Genomic DNA, 21836 nt, shown 5'->3' on the forward strand with positions numbered 1-21836 from the left:
CTACAGCTCTTTCTTGTTTAGACATTAAAAAAAAACTTCAAGACACAAATGCATGGATTATAAGATGCAGATCATGTTGTGACACCATTTTCCTAAATTTAGATTTTACTGAAAAAAACTCTTTTAGGCTTTCCATGTATTCATAGCTAGTCACACGATACACACCGTAGTTATTACTCGACTCTCCAGCCATTGTTGTTGCCGAACAAGTGTGATCTAATTATTTTTTTCCACGACTAATCCCTCAAATCCACCGCACAAGACCCACAGAACCCTCAGCATCTGTTTGAACCCCATGCCCCCCCAAACCGGCTTCCATTGTGTGAGCTTCACACATTTCTAATCAGCGAATGCGCGGCGCACCTCCTCTGCAGTGTAATCCTATATAGGCCATCTACATTCGAGCGCCGCGTCCCCCGTTCAAAGTCTTTAAGCAGGAAGCATGAAGGACAAATGAGCAGACTGTGACCTTTGACAGATCATCGGTGCACACATGCATCAGCGTGCGCTTGTATCGCCGCCCAGCATGAACGTATGTGTTTGTAAGTGTGTGTTTATAGATTTATCTTTCAGGTTATAGAAGATTTCATATGAATTATTGCACCAAAGGAGACATTTTACTAAATATATTTACTATATATACCAGATCGCGTGAATTATTGAAGCAGAATAAAAGCTTGAATAACATTCAAAAGAAGCTTTTAAACAAAATGTTACTAATTTATGCTTCAAAAAAAATGATATAGTTGATTATGATGAGTAAATAATTGATCTCATTCATCTATAATTTATCTATTTTTCATCTAAATTAATTTATGTGGCAGATCCAAAGATTGATGTAAAAGAAAAACAACTTTTTTTTTTAAACAAACTCCTTAAAAATGGTTTATTAGGTCTAAATAATATATAAAACAAATAAAACAGAGATAAAAGTAAAACACAATACCCCGGACCTACAGTAAGAATATTGAAAAAAAATAAATTAAACTTGCTTAAAATACTTAAAATAAAACTTGTTAAGAGAAAGTTTAACGTTAAAAATAAAAAGTAATATGGCTGCAATTCCCCTTGTGCGTTTGGAAATATCTTGTAAGTACTATTAAGGGTGTGTATTGGCAAGAATCTGGGATACAGGGGGAACAATACGATATATTGCAATATATTTGTGATATTGTAGTAACAAGGCTATACAGTACATGTAGTATTGTCAAGTACTTGACTCTGATGTTGCAGAATTTAAAGACCACATGACTCTTGACAAAGTCGTAACTGGTTTCATTTGTTTTGAAACAAAATATCCGCTGGAGTCGACTGTATCCTCTCGTCCTCAGTCATCGACAAGATCTCATTGTTAACTTGTGAAGTGAATGTAGTCAAAAAGTGAAATCACCAGGAAAATAATTCCTCACATTGTGATTATAAAATCAGTTTTAATTTATTATATATTATTTTATCTTATATACGTTTTACCAAATGTTAAAAATGTTATTATATCTTAAAAATGTATTTTCAATTTTCTTTTGATTTACTTAGCAAGACAAAAATGTATAAATTGTATGAGAAATAGTAAATCAAAAAAATAAAATACATAAAACAAAACTGCCTTTTGTATGAAATGTATTTTTTTTACACTTTATTAAAATAAAGACCATAAAACAACTAGTATTAAAAAAAACAACAATATATGATTTGAAGGAAAAAAAAATAATTAAAAAACATTTTCTTTTAAACAATACAGTGAGGTTGAATATCAAGAAAGTATCCTGAATAAATAAATATTGCGATATATATGTGGACGATATATTCTTACACCGCTGAAATCCAAATGAAGGCAAACAAACACGACTAAATCCTCTTTAATGTGTTGAAAATAATCATTAATCAACAATATATACCATTTAAATCCTTAAAGACAAGTTGATGAGTTAGATTTGCTCAGTCCAAAGTCAATCATTTAATATTTTTTCACTTAAAAATACCTTGTATGGGCAAAAACAGTATTTTTAGAGATATATATACACATGTATTTTTGGTGCGTAAACTACACAAGTTTGTGAAGAGTCTCACGGCAGACACACTTGTTTGTTTGTGCGTCCGTCTGGTCAATCAAAGTTTAATTGGACATTCATTCCCATTGATATGCTCCGGAAGCTTTATAATGTCATCAAGCCACAGTAACATCCGACATGACATGGATTAGGATAAATCATTTGCACTCATTCACGGCTGTCATCTCCAAAAACGCCGGTGCCTGTAAGGCTTTAAAAGAGCGAGACGTTCATGTTAACTCCTTTGCAGTGTCTCACTCTTTACATGTCATCCCTGACCTACATTTAAAGGGTGTAACGCACTCCCCCGTCTAATACGCGCTACAATTAACGTCGTCCCTTCAGTGTTCTGCAAGGAAGAAGCCCAATGGCCATTTTGTATTCAGGAAAAAAAAAAAAAACTCAAACACCACCAGCGTGTTTTTGAGATATGAGAAGCCGAGTGTTGCTGCATTGCAGAGGGTCCAGCAAGGGAGGGTCCCTCATGTACAACCCACACTGTATTTGGAGTTCGGTATCAGTAAGAAAACATCGATATAAGAGTGGAAAGGTTATTCATTTATAGATTGTTTTTCACATATTTTGAGACAAATTGTATCATTGTTATTAACTATTAAGAATAAACATTTGCATCGTTTTAGTCATAGTACAATAAGGGCTGTGTATTGACAAGAATCTGACGATACGTATCACGATACATGTGTTACAATACGATATATTTCGATACTGTAGGACGGCGATGACACTTCTGGCTTTTACAAAGAAATGAGCAAATACTTTGTCTAATCAAACGTGAAGGTTCCTCTCAAAATTTTACCAAAGAACGGTAAACTTATATTAACAATGAAATACATAAACAGTGTCAAACAACATGGAGCATCATGCAATATCCAGTATCTGTAATTGTTGTTATTTAACTTAGAACTTTGTTTTAAAGCCAAAATGAGTTCAAACTTTAGCTTTTAAAAGCAACTTGAGGCTAATATACCATTTACTTTTCACATTTTTTCTTGTTACTTTGGCACAGAGGAAACGACGAATGTTGCCAACTAGTGGCCGGAGGTGTAATTGCACCATACAAATGGAGCGTTAATTGTAAAATAAAACATTGAATGATTGTATTTTATACACACACTATTGAAATGTAAACCACAACATAACTTTCAATTAAAATAAATGTTATTTCAGACGTTAAAATATATATATAGTAAGTAAGTAAGTCATTTTTATTTATAAAGCGCTTTTCCAGACCAGGGTCACAAAGCGCTTAAACAATCAAAACAATATTCCATAAAGTATATACTTTAAAGATCAAGATAAAACTGAGAACACAACAGGAGTTCCAGAAAATCAAGGAAAAGCCTGAACAAATAAAAACGTCTTCAGATGTTTCGATAGAGAGCTTTTGAATATCGATATCCGGAATAAAAATATTATACTATTCCCTGTACTTTCTCAATATTTATCACTGTAGGAGCTGCAGGGGATTCGGCTGGCTCAGGGGTCCCTAGAAGAGTGTTACACAGGGGTCAGACGACGGATCTGATGAGTCAGCAAAAAACATCCCGTTGTTCCAGGAATGCTCCAGAACATGTGTTGACATTTACAGAGAACAGTTACACAACGGTCGAGGAGGACGAAGAGAAACAGAACTTCCTTTTTGGCATATGTTCTGGGACATTTTTCGAAAGCATCTGGACACGATCGGACTGTCGATCGTCAAGAGTTGTGTAACTTCAGGGAAGTAAAGTCTACGAGGGATTTTAAATAAAGGAAACATGATGATGTTTTCGTGATGATGATACCTTATATATTTTAATGGGTCATTTTATTCATTGTATTTCGTTTTATTACACTGATGGGAGTTTGCTGGCAAAAAAAAGTGGATTTTTTTTGTCGTTCAAATGTTGTATATTCTCCTTAAGTGAGTCAATTAATCATGAATAACGCATCCACGAGCGAGTCGCGACTCAGTGTAGTCACTTTAATCACTTTAGAAAATGTGTTTTTAATGGTCATTTTTGAGTCGTTAGATTTAGAATACAAACGGTTTGGTTGACATACAAAACATACTAATGGCAATATTATTCAGAACATTTCTTTAAAGTTTCCTGATTAACAAGGATTGCGGCTATACTTAAAATGCTTTGGAGATAAAACCTTTTTTAGAATCAGTGATTTCAGTTTTAAGTAACACAATCCAATAGTTATCCTCACTACAACATGTGTCACTTGGACAAACTACAAATTGTGCTTGTGAAGCAATACAATCGGAAAAGGACGGACTGTCATATATTCAAAGAAAATTAGAAATAATAAATCTCCTCAGGCGCCACGTCATATTATATAATGTAATATAAATATATAATATATGTATATAATATATAATAATATATAATATATATAATAATATATATATAATATAAATGTTATTCTATTTTATTTTGTTAATAGTGTTAAATTTTCTGATATTGTACATCATTTGTATATTTTTTAGATCGTTTTATTTTATTTTATTATCTCTTTTATTATTTATTTTTTTCCTTGCACTTTCTTTTCAATTGTGCTGCTGTTGTAAAAGTGTTTCCCCTCTGGGGATGAATAAACATTTTCTATTCTATTCTAATGTTATAAAAAAAACATACATTAATTTTTTTTTTAACTGTATAAACCTGGACAAAATGGAAACATCTTAAATAATAATAATGTACTAATAATGTGAATCGTTTCTAATAAATTCTATTGACATTTTATTGCGTTAAAAAATATCTTTATTCAATCTTTAACATGATTAAAAAAAGCACTGTTTAAAAATAACTGTATTCGATTGACAACAATTGCTTAAATGACAACGAAAAAAAGAGAAACTGAACTTGAACAAGTTATATTTAGATAAATAGATGCCTTCACAAGGGCCACAATAATACATACAAAGGGCCTCATATTGCTCAGTCTGCTAAAAAAAACAAACTAATACGAATCATAATTATTATTTTACTTGCGTAGTGAGGGCTTATCATTAACTGTAGGTGATTTAAAGGTCATTGCTACTGCATTGTGCAAGAATCAATTCTCTGAAGCTCAGGTTTGAAATGTATTCCGTGGACGTCCTCCTGCCACCGAAAACTCCCTAGCAACAAGGACAGGATGGGAAGTGCAGCATTGAGTCGATTGTGCTGCATACGTTCACTCCTTTAACTTCACCCAGTCACCATACCTTATGCTGGAAAGGCAGATGTCCGACTACACATCAGTTGAACTGTCACGATACACATGCATGTTGTCTAACATTTATACACTTGTTGTTTTTTATAACTATAATGCTCTTATATATGAATAAATCAAGCAACAGGTTTCAAAAGATCTGTTTTTGCAAAAGGTTTAAGTTCGGTTTAAAGCAGATTATTAGAATCAGTTTTGACTTTTAAATTATTTAAATTCGATTTTTAGGTATTATTGAAATGTATAAATCTTAAACTCAAGTGCCAAAAAACCGTTTTTCTGAAGCTCTTAGATGTCCATTGCATTTATATATTTTTGTTTTGTTTTGTGAATTTTTCCACGTGACAAATGTACCTTCATTTTTTTAACACTGTTCTAATCAAAGTTACATAAATGAATACAATTTCATGAGCTTATCTTTATTCCCTTTAACATCTGACTCTGTAAATACATGTAGACACTTCCTTGGACTGTACTTGTAACAACATGACATTGTCACATATTGGGCCACAAGATTTCATCTATTTGGCCCAAAATGGCCCGTAGGCCACAAGTTCGACAACAACCTTATGTTGTCAAAGCTGTGTTACGGAACAATCTTGAGACAGAAATAAAGTACAAATGTAAATCTGTATACAAGTATATGGAAGAGAAAGTGTGATATCAGAGAAGGAGAAGGAATACATCTAGGAAAAGAATAGTGTTGATGATTATGTTGCAATGAAGTTAGTTTATAAGAACCAAAATGTTTTTGTTTTTTAAAGAATCCCTGCTCTGTTTTAACAGAATTTCTGTTTTGTTTTCACAAATTTCCTGTTATGTATTTACAAATGTCCTGCTTGGTTTTTAACAAATTTTCGGATTTGTTTTAACAAAATTCCAGTTTTATTTTTTGAAAAGTGTGTGCTTCGATTTTACACATTTCCTGCTTGTTTTCTTTTACATATTTCCTGCTTGGTTTTTTACAATATTCCTGTTATTTTCTTACATGACTGACAATAAATCTTTATCTGATTCTGATTGACATATGTACAGGGATAATAAAAGTATTAATGACAATGTAGTAAATGTAAGTAAGTAAGTAAGTAAGTAGTATTTATTTATATAGCGCTTTTCGAGACCAGGGTCACAAAGCGCTTAGACAATCAAAACAATACTCAAAAAAGTACATACTTTAAAGATCAAGATAAATGTGTGTATGTATTTATATTGATATCTGCTTCGTGTATGCATACATGTTATATCAAGTAATATTGTGTAACATGGATATTAGACGAGACAAATACAGTGGGAAAAATAGTGGGACATTTATAAAATCATTATTTCTTTCTACTATTTTTTTAAAAAACAGTGTTTTGTTACTTTTATTTTTTTAGGCTTTATTTTTCTTTTTATAAATGTAAAAATAATATTCATATTCATATATTTTGCCAAGACTTTAAACGAGATTTTGTGTAACGTTGCTAACGGCAACCAGCTTAAGGGTGATGGAGTTCCAACTTTGCAGGCACAACCGTCGAGACGCTGGAAAGCAAAGCGACAACAGCTCTGTCGCTTCGTCAGAAACACTGAAGCCGACGAAAGCGATCGATAGATTTTCCCGGCGTCACTCATTTGCATCTTTCTTCTGCCTCACAGCTCGGTCCACATGGAGGAGGCGTCGGTGATGCAGGGAGCCCAGGGCATGCTGGTCCAGAATTGGCCCACCGTGTCCAGCGCCGCGGGTGAGTCCATGTCGAGTAGCGAGCGTGTCGCGTGACAAAGACCGCAAGGAGCTCCCGGGGGCGCGTTAGCAGGAGGTTAATGGAAATAGAACATCTGCCCTTTGGAGTTTCTCGTGCAGGTCAACAGGTCCGTGTTGATTCTGGTGCAACAATACTATGAAGCAGGTTCATCTGATCCACTAGAACTATATGATCTCAGGGTCAAGGTGACCCGATGGCCCCAAAAAACAAATGTGTTTTTGCGGCATCCCTTGTGTTGTCTCCGGGTCGAAGTGAACGACCTCCGTGGCCGCTACAAATACTTGTATGTAGCGGTGGAGGTCGTTCGCGCTTTCGGGTCATATTGACCCTGATCATAATACAAGGGATAAACATAAAGTACAATCCCTAATGAAAAAAAAGTGTTTCGTGAAACAGATGTCAGTCAACATCACGTCCACGCTTAAGAAAGAATCTGTACTTTGTACTTTCAAAAACTTAAATTTTCAATTTTATAGAAGCGTATTTTAAATGATTAAATAATGTGGTTCGAAGCGAGACCGCGGGCCACTGCTCAAGGGACCCCGGGGCCCGGCTTGTTTATTACATTATATCTAACTTTATTGATATCCTCTCCAACATGGTTTGTAATATAGAAATGGTGGGAAACTTAAAGCAAATGATATAGAAATATATAAGTAAATACAGATAACAATAGTTTTAAATATATAAATATACAATTTCTTCTTGTTTTTGCTCCTTTAAATGCCTGAGATATCAGAATTTTAGTCCATGAAATCCAAATTTGAAAGGGTTTTCCAGTTCAAATTTCATTAGGTTAGGTTAGATAGAACTTTATTGATCCCTCAGGAATTATTAATTGTATTACTTTCGCTGACAAAGAACTTCAAGTTTTGATTTAGAGCTTGAGATGGATGTGGTTGAGCCACTCCTGGGAAGTTACTTAAGAACCAGTGCATGCTGGGAGTGACTGTTGAAATGTTTATCTAATGAGACTCTCGAGTCGACCTCTAATCCTCACATATATCTTCAGAGAATACCTGGGCTCCTCTGGGCGTCCCTGGAGATCAAGTAGCATCTCACCTGAAGGAAGTAATTAATTCTGAATTCATTCATTCATTTTTTTTTCTATCATGTTCTTGTGAGTTTTTACTCCTTTTTTTGTGTCCCCTCTGACTGTATATATGTGGCTCTTGGGAGGCCAGAGTAATTGTTTTAAAAATGCAACCATTTTGTTTGTCAACATTCCTGTGGATACAAGTTCTAGGGATAAAAAATGTTTATCCATCCATCCATCTATGCATCCATCTATCTATCTTTGCATCCATCTATCTATCTATCTATGCATCCATCCATCTATGCATCCATCTATGCATCCATCTATCTATCTTTGCATCCATCTATCTATCTATCTTTGCATCCATCTTTGCATCCATCTATGCATCCATCTATGCATCCATCCATCTATCTATCTATATGCATCCATCCATCTATCCATCTATGCATCCATCCATCTATGCATCCATCCATCTATCTATCTATATGCATCCATCTATCTATCCATCCATCTATGCATCCATCCATCTATGCATCCATCTATGCATCCATCCATCTATCTATCTATATGCATCCATCCATCTATGCATCTATCTATCTATGCATCTATTTGCACCATCTATCTATCTATCTATCTATCTATCTATCTATCTATCTATCTATCTATCTATCTATCTATCTATCTATCTATCTATCTATCTATCTATCTATCTATCTATCTATCTATCTATCTATCTTTATATGCATCCATCTATCTATGCATCCATCTTTCTATCTATGCATCCATTTATCCATCTATGCATCCATTAATCCATCCATCATTCCATCCATCTATGCATCCATCCATCTATGCATCCATCTATCTATGCATCCATCTATGCATCCATCTATCATCATCTATCTATCTATCTATGCATGCATGCATCCATCCATCTATGCATCCATCTATGCATCCATCAATGCATCCATCTATCTATCTATGTATGCATCCATCCATCTATGCATCCATCTATGCATCCATCTATGCATCCATCCATCTATGCATCCATCCATCTATGCATCCATCTATCTATCCATCTATGCATCCACCCATTTATGCATCTATCTATCTATGCATCTTTTTGCATCCATCTATCTATCTTTATATGCATCCATCTAGCTATGCATCCATCTTTCTATCTATGCATCCATTTAACCATCTATGCATCCATTTATCCATCTATGCATCCATGTATATGCATGCATCCATTAATCCATCCTTTCATCATTCCATCCATCCATCCATCTATGCATCCATCTATCATCATCTATTTATCTATGCATGCATGCATCCATCTATGCATGTATCCATCCATCCATGCATGCATCCATCCATCCATGCATGCATCCATCCATCCATGCATCCATCCATCCATGCATGCATCCATCCATCCATGCATCCATCCATCCATGCATGCATCCATCTATCTATCCATCTATCATAGACATAAATATGAATAACTATAAACTTAAATCTTCATTTTTATTTAAAAATAAATGTATTTCATTCAGCATGCCCTTCTCAACGATTACAGATTAAAATGACTTAGAACTATTAACTATAACTTGGAACGTTTCCAACCCCGTTCCATTCCATTTAACTCCTCTCACTAATGAACATTATTCAGATCAATACGTTTCACAGAAATGTGGATTTCTGACGTCATCCTCATCTATATTACAGTAGAAATGATTGAGGACGTTTATATTCTAGAAACTACTGTTTTAAGTGGAAGAAAGTGGAAAAAAAGTTGTTCTTTCTATATTTCATGGATCAGATGTCAATATTTCTTATGTCATACTATGTTAATTACACAAGAAATGTCCTTAAATCGCCATAATTAAGATACAAGTCTTAATGACACACGACTGAGTTCACAAGCCTTTATAAAAAGAAGATTCTCTCAACGCAAACAAAGCATTAATCACTGTTTTCATAGTCGTTCACCCCCGAGTGGGCGACGGAAATAAACACGTCTCGGCGACAGCTGCCGCCGCTGACATCGAGGCAACGTTCTCACGATAGTCGCGACGATGCGAAGAAACATTTATGCGTTTCTCAGACTTTCGACACCAACTCTTGGCTCGGCTTCGAGATGCTCCCTCACTCTCTCTCTCTCTGCTCTCCGACATCGATCTTCCGTCAGGCGGCAAGAGTTAGGTGTGGACTCCGCAACAGGAGGTCGTCGAGTCCGAAAAAACCATCGAGTATTCAACGTTGTCTGTGGAAAGTGCTGATGGGAAACACGCCGTGCATTATGGGATCATTTGATCCGAGTGGTTCGACTCCTGGGGGGGGGGAAGCAGAGAGATGCGTTCTCCGGCTTTGCAGGTTGATCCTCTTAACGTGCATTAAAATATGGCGCATTTACGGTTTTTTTTTTAGCTCCATTTATCAGTTGTTTACGTGACTGACCTGTGTCGCAGAGGAGGAGACATTTGTGTAACACCACCCGGGTGGGGGGGTGGAGGCGGTGATATCCCAAAATTAATAAATAAATAAAACGACCCCAGACGAATGTTAGGAGTCTTTTTTGGGATATTGGGGGGGGTTCTAAGGTGTCGAGGGGCTGGGTGGGGGGTCGGGGGGGTGCAGAACGAGAAAGGTTAAGAGGATTGGCAAGTTCCTGCAGTATGGGGTTGTTGCTAGGGAACGGAACTGCGACCGGTCGCCTAGCAACACTTGTCTCACGGAGAGAGAGAGATTGCTGCAGCAGCCGCACCCTCATGTATCAGCGGGGAGTGGGCCGAAAAAGCAGTTGCCGTGGCAACCAATCACATCCCCCCCCCCCCGAATGGAAGCCTTGGAGACAGCGAATAAGGGGTGCAAGAACAACAGAGAGGGGGGACGCGACGAAGACAGGTCAGAGCAGACAAACAGAAGGGGAAAAAAAAAAAAAAAAAGAGATGAAGAACGTACGTCGCCGCCGACGACGACGACACATCCCTCAGCAGGGATCCGTTTTTTGTTTTTTTTTCTCTTTTTTAAACGAACAAAGCAGAAAATAACAGTGTCTATTTTGAATGTAGGACATCCGGTTACAATTTGAGGCTTCAAACACCCACATACGCCAGGTGCCATGGCAACCTCTTCACAAGGAGCGTTTCTGACCTGCTTATAGCTGCAGCAACATAATCCCTTTCCTTGCTGCAAAGTATGGGCTAATATTCTCGGCGACGGTGAAGTGACAGAAGTCTGACTGGCCGAAACAATCCTTTCTCTTTGCTCATCTTCATGGGGTCGAATCATCTTCGATCCTCATGACTTTCATGTTAGAAAGCTCGTAATAGTTGGTTTCACGGTATCATTTGATCATTATTTCAGGTTAATACTGACCCATGCAATAAGTCTGTGCTATAACATTGGACTTTTGCTGCCATTTGTTATTAATTTATCTTCTGAATCATTGTATATTTCTTGGTGAGTTCCTATTTTGCTGCTTGTTTTTTGTAATTGTCTTTCCTAATGGTGCAAAAAAGATAAATACTGTTTTTATAAAAAGTTCTCCCCTGATAACATCCTAGTAACACTAGAGATACTGACAAAATATTGACTTGATTTGTAGCTTATAATCCATGCGTTTGTGTCTTCTCGTTTAGGCTAGTTTTTATCTATTGTAACAGTTTATTTTCGTGTCCAAACAAGAAGGATCTGTCTCGCCTACAGTTAATACAAAACTCTGCATCCAGAATTCTGGGCTGCTCTAGTAGAAGAACTCACATTTCCCCGATCCTTAAAACTCTTCACTGGCTGCCAGTTTCTTTCAGGATCAATTTTTAAATTCTGGTTCTTACTTTCATATCTATTCATGGTCAGACTCCTCCTTACATCAGTGATCTGATCAACTCCTGTGTTTCTCTTATGTGTCTTGGCCTTTAAAAGTATATATTTTAACTGTGTATTGTTTTTGTTTGTTAAAGCGCTTTTTGGCCCTGGTCTAGAAAGGCACTTTACAAATAACCTTTACTTACTTACTTGATTTATTGATTTGTTTTGCATCTCTTTTACTCACTTAAGTGTAATAAACCTTAATATTTAAAGCTCTTTGGTCTAAAGTTTGGTCAGAAAAGTACATACAAAGATTTTTAATGGATCTTTTTTAAAAGGTCATGTTACTTGAATATATAAAGTTTAAGTCAAGGTTTAACGAGTGAAAATGATGAAATTTTGTTTTATTTTTTGTTTTACAGAAGAGAAACATTCGCTTTTATCAGTTATGTTCCATCCAATCAAAGTCTTAGAAAAACTATTTATTGATTGGCCTTTGTTTTTTTCATCATTCCGACCCAATTCCTTACATTTTAACTCAATATATAATAATAATAATAATAATAATAATAATAATAATAATAATAATAATAATAATAATAATCTCTATTTATATAGCGCCTTTCTTGAAAAATACATTTGAAAGTGCCTTATATATTGTTTTTTAACATATTTGCTTCCATATTTCTAAAAAAAAGAATCTAAGGAATATATACTGATGTGCTGGTCAAGCTTCATGAAACAGTGTCATGTTGTTTAGAGGTCAGCAGGTGGCGACATCAGTTTAAAAAATAATGTGATTTTCTTTATGACAGTTGTTCAAAACAAAGGAAAGTAGTACAGAGACCGCCATCTAGTGGACTCTGAAAATAATGACACTGCTTCATGAAGCTTCATCAGATCATCACTAGTAATATATATATATAGATATACATCTATATATAAACAATAATAATATAATACAGTTGATAGAATTTGACTGGAAAACGCTTCCAATGCCGGATTTCGTTCCTCATTTTAAAACCAGGATTAATTCTATACCCGCATATGACATAATCCTTTGGAACTGGCTTGTATTATGGTATTAAAGGAATAAAACTGCTAATTTGAAGAGAGAACAAGATGTTTTATGAAACAGTGTTTTTGGAGTGAAATTGGATCAAAAACCAAGTTTAACAAAATCTTTTTCTTTTTTTTTTTAAATATTATAAACATATGAAGACTATTATTATTGTTTTAAAGAAAATGTGTTATTAGTAAAGTAGCATGATAGTATTATTTAAAACCCTCCATATTATAGTAAAAAAAAAAAGGTTTTTAATAAAAGTATTATTTAGATTTGATTATGTAATAGTCAAAAACCCATTTTATGTCCATGTGTTTTTCTTTCGATTCTTCTTCCTGTCAGGGCGGTCGTTCAAATTATCTCCGGCAAAAAATAGCCCACAAAGTATATAACAAAAATAAATAATAATAAATCAAAGAGAATTTTTATGCTAGGACTCGTTTTTCATCTAAATAAAATCTCGGCGGAAAGTAGGTCACAGCGGAGGGAACTGGTGTGGGCTTCAGAGCATCGTGTCTGCAGTGCAAGCCCACCCCCCCTGTCTTCCGATCTCCCTTACTGCCGCTCTGCTCCCTCTTGTCTGACATCCTTTTTTCCCCCTCTTTTTCGTTTCGCAACCTTTTCACCCCTGTACCTGCTTCTGGTTTCCCCAGTTTACGTAATAATCCGTCTATTTTTAGACCCCCATCTGGGTCCTGAGGAGGGTTGATTTCAGGGGCAATGAGGGCTAAAGAGCTAAAGTACAGTGATGGGCTGACGAAGCTTCGTGAAACAGTATCGTAGGGAAGCCAGTAGGTGGCGCTGTCATCTTTTTTTAAAAATGATCCGAGCTTTCTATATAATAGTCGTCAAGGTCATTTAATAGGTTATAAAGGACGGTGCCATCTAGTGGACTTTAGAAACAAGGGCAATGCTTCATGAAGCTTCGCGCGAAAACAAAGCTAGTCAAACAAGTAAGTAATATTTATTTATATAGCGCTTTTCGAGACCAGGGTCACAAAGCGCTTAAACAATCAAAACAATACTCAAAAAAGTACATACTTTAAAGATCAAGATAATACTGAGAACAACACAGGAGTTCGAGAAATTCAAGTAGTAGTAGTAGTAGTAGTAGGTATTGTCTTGTATATTCTGTGTAAACAAAACAACTAAATCATCTTTTATCGATGGATAAACTTCAACATGCAGTCCAAGTGTCCCAGATTTCTTTTCAGATTTACTTTCCTTTGGTTTCGCACTTTCGCATGACAACCTCCCGTGTCCCTATAGAGCCATGAGATGCCAGAAAACCTTTTATTCAAATATGCATTATTTATTTAAACGTATGAAATATAAAGTCAAAGACGAAAAAAAAAAAATGGGTCATGAGCTATATTTACAACTTCTCTTACTCTATTGTCACAGAGCTAAATTCAATGGTTTCAAAAACGATCTCCCCCTGCTGGCGGATGGTAGAACACTACGAAATAATGCCGTGGACATTTTGTTACCTTTTATTTAAAGTAGAGAACAATTGATTTTAAAAATGTTTACTGTGTTTAACAGTCATTGTTGAAGTTTTAAATGAGACCAAACCTCTTGTTTCGTGAACTCCATTGTTATTTGCAGTTTATATAGTAGAGAAAGATTATTTACTCACCATGTGGTCCACTGGCAAAATAGTTTATTGAAGATCACTTCCTGCTTTTACCACCTGTGTGATGTCATCGGGGAGGTCATTGGGCGCTACCATCTCTGGGGGGGGGGGGGGGGTTTGATTTGTGTGAGCTTAGTTCATAAGAATCTTATGATGTAATTAATGAAGTATATATAATAATATCATGAATATTATATTATATTATGAGTGATTACTGTTAGGAGTCTTAACTTGGTTCAGTCCACGTGAATTCAGGTGTTGAAAAAAGGGAAGTTGATTGGTATTTTAATATATATATACTTTTTTGAAATACATGTATCTCTGCTAAATTCCATTTTTTTTTATTTTGGTGCAAAAAACTGGCTGTTGTATAAAAGTAAAAAGTATAAAATAAGACTAAATATTGTTATATATTATTAAATCTTTACTTTTTTTTTTAACTTATTTGAAAAATGACAAAAGTACAAAATCGAAAACCCTACAATCATCGATTAGGGACTAGCAATGAATAATATAAAGATAATGTAAGATATTTATTTATTATTTCCACAAATTTAAGTTGTCACAGCAGTTCACAAAAAGAATTAAAAAAATACATTATATTATATTAACATTATATTAACACGTACAGTACACATATTAAATATAATTGCTAAAACAATAATCATTATATATTAACCATAGTAATATAAAAAATACATTGATTAAAAAAAAAAATTGAAATAAACACAACAGCAGTAAAAAGGATAATCATAAATACATCGACAACATTAAACATTAGTACAAGACAGTAACATTAGTACAAGAAAGTACAAATGGGGAATGATCTACTTTGATTGTGAGCCAAACCCTCCAGCGGGCCACAAAGTTAATAAACAAATAAACTTGGCAGGACGGGTTTGGCCCCTGGGTATGAAGTATATCAGTGCCATCACAATAGAGAATGATTAAATTTAGCATTTTTTATTGATTGTTGTTGTTTTTTGTAAGCCTTTCTCTTTTTTATAATAACTGAAATGAATAATTTATATATTTAGAGTTGAGTTTGTTTTTATTAAATTATATATTTCATCAATTTGTATATTGAAGGTTTTTTTATATATATATTTAAATAAAAAACTGAATCGAATATTTCTCAAAAAATGAATTGTCTTTTTTTTTCTTACTTATAGAGTTTAATATTCTAATTCTGATCATTAGAAAATTCATGTTTTTAATTATAATTTTTTGTATTATTCTTCATTTCTAGCCTTTTAAATACAATATAAAAATGTCGTGCCACCAGTCAATACATTTTATATTGAATTTAAAACATGTTATTTTCTTAATATATGTTGGTTAATATTAAAATGTTAAACTATCTTAAAAAAAGAAAAATCATTTTCATCTAAAAAACAAAAAACTCAAGCTATTAATATACAAATTACTGCATTCAATTATTAAAAAAAACAATACAGTTATTATGAATTCAACGTTTTAATATTTTAATAAAATATTTTAAATAAAAAATATAACCACATTTTCAAGTTTTAATGTCCTTAAGTTTGACATAGAGGTCGATAATGAAGCAAAATAGATGTTTATATTCAACGATGTCTCAAATCTCTCTCCACCCCTATAGACGGTGACGGCGGAGAACTTTCCCCTCCGGTCGGCGCCGGCGTCAACAGCAACAGCTGGCACTTCAGATACGGAGCAGCACAAGGTTACGGACCCCCTCAGCAGCTCAAGCCCGGGGAAATCCCCCCGGAAGCCTTCATCATCCCCGGGTCCCCCGCCATCATCTCCATCCGCCACGACCCGGGACCGGTCGACGACAAGGGCGACTTCATAAGCTTCGGCAAGAAGGAGGAGGCCAAGAAGAAGAAGAAGAAGAAGAAGGACAAGAAGGACAAAAAGGATAAAGGGAAGGATGATAGCGGCGATGATTAGCGAGTCTGGGGGCCGTCAGACGAAAAGAAAAGCCAAAACGAAGTGAGGGAGCTTCCTTGAACCAGAGAGACATTTTGCACCGTGGCCAAGCCCTCATTAGATCCGACCCGGCTCTCCACGCCGCGTAGACGTGCTAAACAAATCATTCAGTCTCTTTCCTTGGCTGATCGCATTTGGCCGATAAAAGTTTTAACGACGAACAAATCCATTTAAAAGGATGGACCAAATTCAAACGTATTTTATTGGTAAAGACCAGCACCTCTGTGATTTACTGCCCCGCCAACAGTTTGTACAAAACGACACAGTATTTCTACCCGACAAATGTCGAGCTGACGAGTTGGAATCTCGGTCTTTATGCAGCCCCCCCCCCCCTTCGCCCCTTCCTTTTTATGGCTCCTCTAGAGATCCAGATAAACCTAAAACACTGACGCTTTTGTCACCAATATTAAGGAGGCCTTGTAGAAATTCAGTAATGTGGTCTTTTTTTATACAAAAAGGAACTTTTTGGAAGAAAAAAAAAGGAAATAAATAAATGAACATAGCACCTTTTGTGAGTGAAGGAGGCGGCTGAGACGCTCGTATTTAAAGTTTCAGTGTAACAGCACATTGCCGAGAAAAAAAAAAGAAGCCCTGAACTGGGTTGTACCAACTATGCGCAAGTTTGTTCCCCCCCCCCCCTGGGTTCGGTTCAAAAAGTAGAGGCTTCATACCTTGCAAGTTTATTTAACGAAAACTACTAGATTTGATTGTATTAGAATGAGAGGGTTTCTTAAGGCTATTACTAGTTATAAGATTTGTACAGAAAAGGGAAACGATTGGATTCGGAGGCGATTGGGAGTTTTTTTTGGATGTTTTTAGAAACACTTTTTTAACGTAGCGATCTATTTTGGCTAGCTCGGTGGGCATGCTAGGATGCTAAAACAAAAAAAAAGCAAAAAAAACGAAAAAAAAAAATGTGTTAAAAGTATCACGCAAAATTCCAACCTGAGAAATAAACGCATACAAATAATCTCACATTTTAATCCGATTTGAATCGACTTAAAAACATCCAAAACGAAAAAAAAAACTGGCATGGATTTTGCAAACTATTCAATGTGCATAAAAAGGAAAAAATTATATATATATATATACATATACTGTTAGTGAGTGCAATTGTGTGACGTTGTATCATTTGCACCGGCTTTACTGCTTGCTTAAACATTTAGTTGTTATTTGAGAAATTTTTTGTGGTGCTATGGCTTGTATTTAAAGCAACGCTCCGGAGTTGACGTGGATGTAACTATGGGAACTGACATGCGGCTGATGCAACCTTGGAATATGGCGCCGGGTCAACGGGGGTCACGATCCCGCCCGTGCGTCGGGGCGCAACCCCCAGTCTGACACTTGCACACATCATCTCTACACACTAGACACACACATACATAACGCACACTGACAGAAATACGCACACCCTCTGCTTCTGAAAAAGGCTTATTCGTGGAAGTGTATTATACGGCTTCGAAAGCAGGAAAACAAAAAAAAACGTTGCTTGTTGCTTCATTTCTGTTGCGGTTCGGATCCCTCTACTTCTGTCTCTGAATGTTAAGTAGTTGTTCTCCGCCACCTCGACGCTTCAGTGCTTCTTGTAGACTTTCGCTCGTCCCTTTCCATCAACTCCAGCATCTCTCTGGTCGTTTTCGATGGCGGGTTAAGTGACGTAGATCCAAACGATCGACCCTGCTTTCGTTGACGTCGTCCTGGCTAAGATGGGATTCCAGCGGGGCTCATTATAAACATCTAAAGGTTCTGCAAAAAGATCGGGGTTTCTTAAGATATACAGTAAAGACGCGGGATATATGGCGTTGCCTAGAACTATTCCACCGGGAAAGCCTTTATTTTTCAGACAAAAGAGTTTCTCTCTTTGAGACAAACAAATAACTACATGCAGTATGACCTCCGTGTTCTACCAGGAAGCGAGACGAGACTTAAATAAAGATAAGAGTCAATACAGTGGTCCCTCGTCATATCGTTGTTTAAAGGATTTTCTACGGCAATAAAGAACAGGAACAGCCAGTCACTGGTTGCTACAATAAGTATACGTCTATGTTGCAACCCCTTTGATTGGTTGGCTGGGCGGCAAAGCATCACGGGAGCTGTTCATGTCAGCGTTGTTGGGTTGTTAAGAGGGATGGCATCTTGTGTGCAACATTGAGTTGGCAAGTTCAACTCAATGTTGGTCATTTAATCAAGAAAATTGCATCGTCGCGGATTTCTATTGATTTGGGTCACGACGTAACCCCTGCGATAAACGAGGGACCACTAAATTGTGAAAGTAGAGAGAGAGATAAAAGAACGTTACACACAAGTAAAATGACTTCTGGATTATCTGGTTGGTTTAAGGGCATGTTACCACAAGGCAAAATGTATCGTAAAAATGTTCGCTACATAATTGGTGCCCCGCAAGTTTGACAAGACAAGACAAGACATCGGTGGCGCTACTATGAAAGAAGTAAAGCAGACGAGGAATACAAGAGATCTTTTAACTAGACTTTTGTAGAACACTGTGTGCACTGGCTGTAGGTTTTGATCGTTTTTGTTTTCACGCCATAGAATACCACAAAAGGCGGCCATTTTAATAGCTAAAGAGCTATGATAATGAACCAGATGTTCTGATATCCATCTTGGACAGAGTGCAACTTTTCAGTGGCCTAGTCGTATTAGCAAGATTGCTTATCATACGTTTAAGATACATGCTTACAAAAACACTCCTGAAATAGAACAAACTTGTACGTAATCCAACTCACTTCCGGCTCGACCTTGAAGTGACCGTCCATGTCCGTGTGTTAAGCCTCAACATCGACCCATTTGTAAACTAACAGAACAACCTATAGCGAGATCATCGTCAAAACCCCCGATGGAGGACGGACGAGGGTCGCGAGCAGTGGTTTTTAAGGAAAGACCTCAGAGCTCCTTGTACAGATCATCATCGTTGTATGCAGCTGCTGCGATCACGTTCCCTCCATGTTTCCTCCCCTGGTGTCCGTCTGTGCCGTCAGATCACCAAGTGGCTGTTTGCATGTAATAAGCAAAGGAAACAGATACTATACAGATAATATATATAAATATATACATATGTTTTGGGGTTTTTTCTTTCCACCGGTAAAATGCATATTGACGTACCTGTGATCCACGACAAAAAAAACCTTCATTTCATCCACACACTGATTCAGATATACAAATGTCTGTCCTGTTTAATGTACATAACGCTGTCGTGTTATGGTTTTTAAGTTTTTACATCGACCGATAAACTTCCAAGCGATGATCGAAACACACCCTCCATATATTTTCCTTGCTTAGTAGACAAAAAAATGACAAAAAAAAATATAAAATGTGTAAAAAAAACTTTTGACAAAAAAAAGAAGTAGATGTATTCTCTGCTTGTGTATAGTGAATGTTTGTCAGTCGCCGGGTGTGGTGGGTGGGTTGGGTGGTTTGGGTGGGTGGTCACCCCCCTGACTGTGACCAGTGCCGATCTGTTGAGAACTTCTTTTGTACACCTGCTTATCATTGTTAAGGTGATGATAGTGATTCTTATGATTTTAATCAATCTGGTAACGTGTTTTGTTAATAAGTCACAAATAAAGCTTTTTTCTTAAAATATCTAGACTTGGCTCTTGATTCCATCGGATGCTCGTCACGACGTCGGTTATAGATAAAGAAATATAAAAACAGGGTTCCTAAACTTAACCCGAGTCACATGGTTCGTGAGTAACAATTATCTCTATATTAAAAAAAAATCTAAAAAATAGAACCTTAAGTATTATTATTATTATTATAACAACAATTAAAAAATATTGTTTGTTTCTTCCTGCAGCAACACCAGTTATTACCTACATATGTGTGTTAAAATGTCATTATATATTTAAAGACCAACTTAAATGTCACCATTAATTCAATGAAACAGAAAAAAAAGGTAGTAAAAATTAAAAATTGAGCCTCTGGGATGATATTATGTGGTTCTTTTTATCTAATGCCTTCCACCTTTTTTCTTTCTTATCCTTTATTTTCAAGTATATTGTTAGTGCGCCCTGAGCTTTGAACAATAGCAGGTGGTAAAGGAATAATAATACAAATTATTATCATAATAATAACATTTTTTTTTGGTTTTCATAGCTCTGGAAAATAATTAAAAAATGTGACCAATACGCTAACCTTTACACTACAACATGTAATTTTCGTACAAATGACAAAAAAAATGAACGAAAAATCCAGTTATAAGTTAGGTGGTCCAGTCTCAACAAGAATTTACTGTGGGGGGTTCAGCCTTTAGTCGCAATAAAAAGCAGCTCTTGCTGACATCAGCGCCTTGAAGGAAGATTGATGGCTGGAGTCGTGGATGAATGAGGCTTGAAGGGTTGACATATTTGGTGTACCGAGATTCTATCTACAGTAATACATCATTTTATTTCATGTATTTTATTTTTGTTTTATAGTCACACATTGTAATAAATAAGGGAGGTAAACATTGTCATAAAGGAACAGTTATTGCAATATTGACTATAAAAAGGCTCGTAAATGATTCCATATTGTTGATAAATAACATGAATACTTTGATAAACATGTACACGTTTGAAGGGATGGGTGTAACATTTTCTCACAGCTCATGTCTGACGGTTTTATGAGTCACTGAGGTCATTGGGTTATCTCTGTGCGCGGCGCGCCCTCTGTCGGTAGACAAGAGAAAGGGAAAAATGTGACAACCTCAACCCTGAGCTATAGCACCACCTGCTGACGCATTGCGGAAAACGCTTTGTTTAAAAGATAATAATTGCAAAGGGAAGTAAAGCTTGTTTCATCTTCATAGAGTTCATAATTTCTGTGACTTTGTTTATCATTACGCACTGGTATGTGATAATGAGAGCGGCTGTATCTCCCTCTGCTCTTATGTTATCATGTTATTGTCCAATTTTCAAAGCAAGTCCCCAAATCCATTTTCCATGCTTCATGTGTGATAAAAAGTTTTATTTGCATGAGTCAGAACATTCAAAAATGAAAAAAAAAAACTCATTTATATGGCAGGACACAAGAGCGTCGGACAAAACAGAAAAAAGTCATCGTTGATAAGTTAAAAATTCATGAACGTACAATATATTATTTTAAAAAAACTTAATATTCAGAGATACACACTGTTATGTGTGTTTATTTACAATCAAAAGATCATCTCCGTTCTATTGACTAACTTTACTTTTCATTCGATCTTCACCTGAAAAACAATATATATGAATATATATAAATTCTATAATTTGAAGCAGAAATACTTGCACAATTATATATAAAGTACTTGATTTAGTTAAAGAATTTGCCC

General features: G+C 35.9%; 1 protein-coding gene across 1 annotated transcript in view; it reads left to right on the forward strand.

Moving 5' to 3' along the window:
• Positions 1-20131, forward strand: part of pcdh2a39 (protocadherin 2 alpha 39) — a 29221-nt gene extending 9090 nt beyond the window's left edge. Inside the window, exons 3-4 of the mRNA XM_087806808.1 lie at positions 6909-6994; positions 16182-20131. Coding sequence (XP_087662934.1) covers positions 6909-6994; positions 16182-16492 — 397 coding nt within the window. The 3' untranslated portion in view covers positions 16493-20131. The remainder of the gene's footprint in view (positions 1-6908; positions 6995-16181) is intronic.
• Positions 20132-21836: the final 1705 nt, after the last annotated feature.

This window comes from Callionymus lyra, chromosome 14 (assembly GCF_982586985.1).
Source record: "Callionymus lyra chromosome 14, fCalLyr1.hap1.1, whole genome shotgun sequence".
NCBI classification, from domain to species: Eukaryota; Metazoa; Chordata; class Actinopteri; order Syngnathiformes; family Callionymidae; genus Callionymus; species Callionymus lyra.